Source organism: Cygnus olor, chromosome 1 (assembly GCF_009769625.2).
Source record: "Cygnus olor isolate bCygOlo1 chromosome 1, bCygOlo1.pri.v2, whole genome shotgun sequence".
NCBI classification, from domain to species: Eukaryota; Metazoa; Chordata; class Aves; order Anseriformes; family Anatidae; genus Cygnus; species Cygnus olor.
In genome coordinates this window covers 69,844,428-69,853,298 of record NC_049169.1, presented here as the reverse complement: position 1 = coordinate 69,853,298, position 8,871 = coordinate 69,844,428, and the positions used below count along the sequence as shown (strand labels likewise).

At 42.1% G+C, this 8,871-nt stretch overlaps 1 protein-coding gene across 3 annotated transcripts; it reads right to left on the bottom strand.

The window, feature by feature from the left end:
• Positions 1 to 298: 298 nt before the first annotated feature.
• On the bottom strand, positions 299 to 6,709 carry LOC121073456 (zinc finger protein 79-like). Of its 3 annotated transcripts, XM_040564343.1 has the most exons (6): positions 6,506 to 6,709; positions 5,945 to 6,017; positions 4,821 to 4,898; positions 3,481 to 4,134; positions 2,567 to 2,668; positions 299 to 2,492 (listed from the first exon to the last, which is right to left on the bottom strand). In XM_040564343.1, exons 1-6 carry the CDS (start codon positions 6,692 to 6,694, stop codon positions 2,182 to 2,184), a joined length of 1,407 nt encoding a protein of 468 aa, XP_040420277.1. In that variant the 5' UTR covers positions 6,695 to 6,709; the 3' UTR covers positions 299 to 2,181. The 3 variants fall into 3 exon arrangements, with proteins under 3 accessions (XP_040420277.1, XP_040420286.1, XP_040420288.1); XM_040564352.1 differs by lacking the exon at positions 4,821 to 4,898; XM_040564354.1 differs by lacking the exons at positions 4,821 to 4,898; positions 6,506 to 6,709 and having other exon boundaries at positions 301 to 2,492; positions 5,945 to 6,185.
• Positions 6,710 to 8,871: the final 2,162 nt, after the last annotated feature.

Genomic DNA, 8,871 nt, shown 5'->3' with positions numbered 1-8,871 from the left:
GAGGGAGAGAAAGGCCTAAAAATAGGAAGTGACATGGTTTCTTGTGCTCCTCTGTTCTAATGCTTCCTCCAGTCCCCAATACACTTACAGTTCAGAGATATTTCAGGTCCATTTCCTCAAGTTCAGATGGGACCAAACATACATTAGAGAATACCAACACAAAAGGATGTAGGTTTGCTACAAACTGCTCCTGAGCCTTGTAGCTAAGAGAAATATCATACACAAACTCCCTCTTCACAGAGAAAAAGGCTACTTAAGACCAGATAGAAGGTATCTTTTATTTAAGGCCTAAGTTGTAGAAATGACAGACTTAGTTATCTTTTCTTCTGAAGAACTTTCCAAGGACAGAAATATTAGGAAATACCTAGACGCAGGGAAAAGGGAAGAGAGAGGGAGAATCAGGAGCCAGGAAAGGCCCATACATTAGAGTAACTAATCTCCAGTTCAGATATCACAGTCTAAGCACTGTTGCTCTTTTATGAGGGGAAAAAAGCTCTCAAGAGATTAAATTTCTTTAAAAAGGCAATGTTTTAATATTGAACATCTTAAAAACACCAAAATACGAAGTTTAACTATTGCTTTGAAGAGGAGATTCTGCTTCTACACAAAAGCAAATCGAACATCCAAGAAATTATGAACAGTGTCCCAGAGTTTCCATAGATTTTTAGCAACTCTTATTGTAGCTCTTAAGTCCAGAGCCACATGACTCTGATATGCTTAACTGATAGAAAACAAACCCCAAACATTTCAGCACACTTCTCCTTCACTTTGAAGTAATGCCCTTTAAGGCCTCTCAATTTAGCTTAAATCGATTCTATTGACTTAAGACTAATACAAAATCCTATACAATAAGAACTAGTGTGTTATTTTTGAAGTCTGCCTTTACACACACACAGAGTGTCATACCAGATCCCACAGGGTTTTATCTTTGCACCAGAATCTGACTTCACTGCACTTTACATCACCAACAAGATGACTTGTTAAGAGTAGTAGCATTTCCCATTCTTAAAATCTAAATCATATTTTATCCAGTACTAACACGGATCCTTTTAACAAGGCATCTTAAAAAGTGAATAAAATTTACAAATTCAACACAAATTCAAGAGAAATACTGGTACAGGCGCACGCCCCAAAGTTTCTTTATATATGTGGTTCTTCAAAGGTATATTATAGTTAACTTTGCTGCACTTTTGAAGCTCAAAAGCTCTGACACTGCTACTAGACTGTGTCACAGATATGAACAAGGAGGCAGAAAGGACCAACCATTCTTAAAACTCTGCTCTAACTAACCTTAAAAGGCCTCATATCAGATTCCTGTAGGGACAATATTTTTTCCCCACAGATTTCACAAGATGGCGCACCTGAGCTTCACAGTGTTCCTCTCCAAGCAGTAACTATTTCCCGTAGTCCTATTCCTACTCCCAATGAACTAAGACAACAGCATGCAATAATCCACTAGGATATCACAGAGTAAACAGACTTTTATATAAAGATGAGTTTATCTTTGAACAAAAGAACAAGTGTTTTATAACTCTTGTTGACTTTTTCTCATGAAATCTTGGGAAGCAAGGTAAACCTGAATGGTGTTTTGTTTTTAAAGAAAATAAATCTATTTTTAGTAGTAATGCTGGCCTGAGAATCAGTTAAGGTCACCTAAATTTAAAGCCTTCCTGAATGAAAGAAGTTTTTGTAAATTATGCTGGGAATAGTGCTGCAGTTGAATTTAACCCTTTACAGATGCGTATAAGTAACACACATATATAAATTAGACTTAATAGGAATTTCTTAAAGCATGCCTGAATATTTTATCATCAGCTTCAGCTCATTAGGAGAGGTCCAGTGACCAAAGTACATATTAAAGATGTATCATTTAGGAACCAATGCTTAAATTTAATGCAGTATCTTATATGTGGATGTTCCATTTAACTGCACCTTGGTGATAAAGATCTCTTGAGTTGCCCTGACAAAACACATTGCTGGCCAACACTTCCGCATCCTGCAATGAATGAATGATCACCTTCCATTAGTTGATGCATCCTTCAAAATCTGATTGTAGGGTCAGCATCTGCAAAGGTACTACACTTTCAAACATGTTCTCCATGTTGTAATGTTGAATGAGAAAACAGTATAAAACAGTATTTGCATTTGTTTACATTTGACACATTCATAACACAAAGCTGATCAAGTTGTAGAAGCTGCAGGAAATTGAGAGGTTGGGTGCTGACTGGAAGGGAGGATTTCAGGAGCAGATGACTGGGATGAGCGGTGGGTACTTTCAGGGAGGAGACTGCTTGGATTAAGAAGGGGAAAAGAAAGAGATGCCATTGCAGCAGCTTGCCGTCCTAGTAGCAGTCCTAAACTATAAACATTTGAATTAATGAGATCATTGCCTGGCAGGAGTATATTTAGTTGTTTCTGAATTTGTTGCAGGACCTGCAGCTGACTTTGCTGATTCAGAAGAAGCATGTCCATATTTTCCCTCATTTTCTTCACTGTACAAAGAAAAGAGAATGTCTGCTATGTAAAAATACTATGCATGGCAATCTAGACACCTTTTTATACTCACACTCTTCAAAAATAAGATTTGGTTGATCCATATCAAGTTTCTCTGCACCGCTCCTTTGCTGTTCTTTATGATGCTGAGACGTAAGTACAGAACAGTATGCACCTAAAAGGAAGACAGTCTGAATCAACAGCCTACTTCACCATCAATTGCTAGATCAGTACTTTAAATATGCTTTCATGCAAGGAAAAGGCAGCTTAGTAACAACCCTTCCTCTCACCCATATGTTAAAACTAAAACTTCACTCAAGTCACCTGATGACCCAGACTAAGCCAAACCAGAACTGAAACTAAGCAGACATAGCCCCCTGAAATATTACAGACATGGGTTTTAACACAAAGTACGTTCACAACTGTATCTCTCATCTGCACTCCAGTAAGCTATAAAACTTTATTTTCGCTTCCCCCATGCACCCTTTTCTCCTTTTTGGGGGGACAGGGGAGTGGAAGCACACAGGGTAAAGAAGCAAAGCTGGAGGAATGTGGCCATTAAGACATCATACAGGCACTGATTAACAAAGCCTGAATCCCTTCCAGTTCCCTACGCTTAGTGTTTTGTTGGTTAATCACTTCTGAAGACCTAGTGGGTCTTCAGTGTAGTGACCTATCAGGCAACATTACATATCAGGAGTTAGGTGGACTTGAGAGCTTTGCAGTCTAAGGTCCCAAGCAGCCCTCATAGTAAAGTACAAATTTCAACTTCAGCATTTGCAAGGCACTTCTTTAGATGACAAATATAGGAAGGGAAGGGGAGGAAAAAAAAGAAAGGAAAAAAAAGAAAACCAAAAATCCACCATACCCCTATCCAAAGCAAGGCGGGGCAATCACTTTGGAAGGAATGGAACTCACAGTGTTCGATACATCCCATGTAAGTTTGTACAGCTTGAAATAAAACTCAATAGATCTTAATTGGGTTACCTGCTGTGTTTTCAATGGGGGTCTCTGTCACATGAATTTCTTGACGTTTGATGAAGCCTGAATATGGACTGATGCTATTTCCACACTCAGCACACCCACAGGGCTTCTCATCCGTATGGGCTCTCTGATGCTGAGACAGCACTGTGCTTCCACTTTGGCTGTGTGTATCACAAGAAAAGGCTTTCTTTTTTGCATGGATTTTGCGGTGAGCAATAAGATTTGAACTACAGCCAAAGCTCTTCTCACATTCCTCACACTTGTACGGCTTCTCTCCTGTATGGATTCTCCTGTGCACTACCAGGCCAGCTTTTCTGTTAAATCTCTTTCCACATTCTAAACATTCAAATGTTTTTTCTCCTGTGTGGACTCTCATGTGGTTCAGGAGAGTAGTGGTCCCCTTGAAGCCTTTTCCACATTCAGTACACTTGTAGGGCTTTTCATCTGTGCGTAGCGTTTGCTTATTAGCAATGAGAGTCAGTTTCCTGGAGCCTCTTGCTTGGCGAGCAGGTTTATTGCACGCTGCCCTCTGATGCTGTTGCAGTCTGGCTGTCACCCAGCCTGGACTGTGGGTTTCAGGTAGCTGAAGCGGTACATCTTGCTCAGGGCCTTCCAGGATGTCACTTTCTCCTTCACTTTCAGTCAAAATGCAGTCCCCTGATGGAGCAAGACAGCCATCTGTTACTTCTCCTTCCCTAAGACAGGTAAGCATTTCCTTGTAAAACAAGCAAGTTTCTCAAGCCTAGCATCAACTTTCATCAAATTCCCTTTTCACAAAGTGAAAGGGAAATTATGAAGGCTGAATCAAGAAGACTAAGAATGGAGTGGCAGGAAGCAGTACACGGAAGAAGAGAAGGGTAAAATCCTACCTTTTCTCTACCTTCCCTTCTACATTTTCCCATTCTTCCTCCTCTCAGGAAATGGAGGAGGAAGACTACTGAAATGAAGGAAAGAAAATGAACATACTGAAACATCTCAGCCATCACAGAAATCTAGTTTTAGACATTCATTCCTGCAGACAACCCAGACGACTTCAAGCCTGCTAAATTAATATTAAAACTGTTTTAAACCTATGTGTTTGGGCAGGGAGGGTTCATTATGAAGTCTCCTTCACTGGGCAAAATCAAAAAGAAGGTTTAGATTGTTTCTCACTTTGCTTAAAGTTTTCAAGCTTCTTCAACCAGCATGTCAGAGTATTTTTCCTAATAATCACAAAAACAGTTGTAATTATTACAGGGATAATGTATATTATTGCATCAGAAGTCAAAACAGTTACATCTTTACTGGTAAAAAAAATGATATTAATTAACTCTTTTTATATCTAGATCTAATATGACACCTACTTTTCTTGTAGTGGCAAGCTAAATAAACTTCATTGCAGGGAAATTCACAGCAAACATTCAGCCATGGCCTTTTATTTCCTAAAGAAAGCAATTTATGTATTGCATAAATGATAACGAATGAACACACAACCCACAGTAAACTTTGGCTATTTTACTCTGCTAAGTTTTCTATTTACATCAGTTCAGCATTAATTGAATTATTAATTAGTAGCACCTAATGCACGCTTACCTGAACTTCATTTTTATAAGTATCTTAAGATGTTTACTATTAATACAAATGGAGGATTTAGAAAGGCCTTAGCAACTCTGATTTAGCATCAAAGTATTCAGTTACTTACACTATATATACTTTAGTTTGACACAGTGAGTTTTATTTTTCCTCTAACAAAAATCAGGTTATGCTCAAGGTAACAGTCTGAAATGCAATTTCAGCCCTACATCTATTAAACAAAGAATTAAAGGTCTTATGCAACATGATCTTTAAGAGCAAAACGCTCTCTATTTACCCGGCCACAATTGCCAACATCTAAATACCAACAGTAAAAGAAAGACAAAGAAAATATGTGTCAGGAAAAGCATTACACCTGAGGTAGCTTTCTCTGAGAGGGATGAAGAAGCTTCCTTCTTGCAGGAGCAGGTATGGATATTTTCTCACTTGACAACCAAACAACTGGTAATTCACAGAGGCCCATGCAGAGACCTTGGGTCTTTAGCAGTGAAACGAGATCCTGAACAATACTCCATTACCATCCAGAGCCCATGCTGGGTAGGCACGCATTTCAGATGCTGCTAGGCAACTCCCTCAGACCTTCCTTAACTAAGGAAGCTTCTAGAAAGAGATGTTGATTTTCTTTCATTCCAAATTAACTATATTATTTTAAAACAGTCATCAGAAAACCACTACGAAAAAAACAAAAGCAAACAAACAAACAAAAAAAACACACAACAACAGAAACACTGAATACCTATCCCTGAACACTTTGCTCCCGCCTAGCACACAATACACATCCCAGCAAGCTAGAACAGAGAGGACTGCTAGGAAGAGTTAGCAGTGGGCTCCAGACACCATTTGACAGATCCCTAAGATTCCCTCCACGTTTTAACTAGCAGAAGTTACATCTCACCTGTATAACCTGCAAAAAAACTCTTTTCATGCTTCTGGACATCAGAAAATGTGGTTTCTTCTGCTGGTTCCATCTAGAAAAAGGGAGGAGTGCTGGAGTATGAAACCTTCCTTCACACATATAGCAGAGCAAGGAGGAGGGGTGACACAGGTGTATTGCATTTTAACAGTACCAATAGGCCGTCTAATGGAGCAAATCTGCATATGCTATTGAACCTTACTTTATAAATAGAGAGGAGAAGGGGCTATAAAGACCTCAAGTACACTGCCTTGCAAGCTGGAAAGCTCAATCATGAGCCAGAACTTAAAAAAAAAAAAAAAAAAAAAAAAAAAAAAAGAGAGCAACACCGTATAACCTTAACACAAAGAAACCCCTCCAGGGGCAGCAAAGGCTCCCAGCGCCGTGGCCTGCTCCTCACCCAGCCTCAACACCTCCACCTTTAGTGCTGTACCTCTGCTGGTAGCTTTCCCCGTTCCCTCCAGAACCACCCACCCCCAGCCAAAGCCTAGTGTGCAGCCGGACCCCAAACCTGCTTGCGGCCAGCTAGCCCCAGGCCCCTACCTTCACCCCCACCGGGGTTCGGGGCTGGCAGCTGGCCCCGGGTCTGCGATGTGCCAACCCCAAGCTCCCACAGGAGCCCGGAATGCCAGAGACACGCCGGGCCCGGCCCAGGCGCTGGCGGTAGGTTCTCGGCGCGCCTCCCCGGCCCCTGCGGCCCGGCCCCGGCATGCTCTGCCCCCGGGGCGCCATCGAGTTGGGGAGGCCGGGAGTGGGAGCGGGGCGGGGGGAGCCCCGGCTGCTGGTGGTTGTGTCTTCAGCCAGGCGGCGGTCAGAGGGCTGCCTTCCCAGCCAGCCCTCGGTAATCGCCGCTTCCTCAGGGTAAGGTGGGGCATTCGCTTCATGGCCCCAGAGGAAGCCGTGGGTGCCCTCCAGTAGCTTAGTGCTTTGGCTACCTTGTGCTCTGAGGGCGTGTGGTTATTTGGGTCATCTGGCGTTTCACCTGTCCCTTCCGATGCAGTTGCTCTGAGAGCAGGATTATTTTACTCTCTACATGTATAGCAGAGAGCATAGGCAAGGTCTGTGCCTTGTCTTAGGTTCAACAGCATTGACCCTGGAGAAACACTTGCTTTTCGTTACAGACATATGCACCTGGTGGGGTGCAGGTATGAGAGGAAGACCTGCCTCATGTATCCAGAGGCAACAGAGAACATGCAGCAGCTACTGCAACAGAGTGACCCTAAAACTCAAGCTAAGGAACAAGACACTGAGGTAGTGGTCTGTCTTTCATGCTGCCTCAGCTGAGCAGCCCACGGAGCCACAGGAACTAACCACTGCTTAGTTCTCCTGGCAGCCTCTATCTCCTTAAGGCATCCCCTTGCACCTTCTTTCCACCTCTCCCTTGTCCTCGTCAGATGGGAGGAATGGGTGAGGTGATGGACGTGCTGGAAGGCATCACCTGTTATTGCACTGTGTGCTCAACACCCTTTGCGTAGGCTCTGTGAATTAGTCACATCTCCCCAACAGCACACACTTCCTCTGAGATATTTCTGTGTGGGTGATGTTTTCAGCCTTGCGTGTACTGCAAATGTAATGCTGCCAACTTGGAGTGGAAAGGGGCAGGAAAAGTGACTCTCTGTGGCTCTGCTTCCTTCCTTTCTTGGGTTTCCAGGCTATGGAGCCATAACCACGGATTTTCCACAAAGCAAGACCAAGCCCAGAAAGCTGGCCTGTTCCACAGCATAAATTGCCCCACAGTTCTGCTTCTCCATTTTGTCTCCCAGAATAACTCTGTGAGGTGCAATTAATGTCTTCATAGCAGCACCCACAAGCTGTACAAACCCAAGGGAGAGCAGCTGGAAATCCCTGCTGCCTTTTCTGAAAGAAAAAGGGCTCCAGGTCCCCGCCATCTTTCCTCAGTAAATTCCAAGCCCTACAAGTGAAGGGAACATTGCCGCTCCTGCCCATATGGTGGCAATCAGTGATTTCACTGAACTTCATTTCCACACTGTGTACACACAAGTCAAGAGCTCAGTGAGCAAGGCAGGCTGCATCTTTCCCTTTGTCTGTGGAACTAAAATATTCTCCATCCACACATTACAATAGAATATTCTGTTTGCTTTCAATGGCTACTCATTTCCAAAGGACCACTAAAGTCTGTCCAAACTGGAATATTCCCCCCCCCCCCCCCCCCCCCCCAAAGTATTTCAGTTTTGTTAAAATAGTTTTTAGGAAAAAAAAATAAAACAACAAAAAATTGCTCCATAAACTCTCTTTTTAACGATTTCTGAGAGTCAAACATAATCCCATAACTCCAAAAAATAAGTTAAAATATCATTGTATTTGCTTGCAAAGTCACAAGAGTTAAATATCAGTCTCTTCCTACCAAATCTTTTATTTGCCTCATCTTCATTGAAAAAAATAAAGGAATTTTCCTAGGAGGAGCCAGTTCACCTTGTCTTAAGACAAAGGTTCAGAGGAAGACTAGATATATCTCAAGATCCTTCTTTCCTCCTGAACAGCAGCCTTTACAGCTTCTCCTTTTTGCTTCCCTTACAGCCACTCCTTTTTTCTTTCAAGCCTTTCAGACCTACTAGGGGAGAAATAAAGCCACCAGTGTGAAAGTAGAGATCACGACTGACCTGTCAGAGAAGTGATCCAATACTCAGCTGCAAATACACCTGCTAGTGAGAAAACTTTATTTTAAATTAAACATTTACATTTTACACTTCTTAAAAAATAAAAGAAAATCTATAGTGAGTTTTAAAAGCTGGATTGCCCATCTGTGCCAGATGCGGCCAGCTTATGGCAAATGTCGCTTTTCAGGAGTCACTTTAAGAGCTCTAATAATCATCCAAGTACAATCACAGCAGATTCTCCTGCTGTAACTACAAATTTAGAAAGCAGCCACATAAAGCTTAAAACTCCTG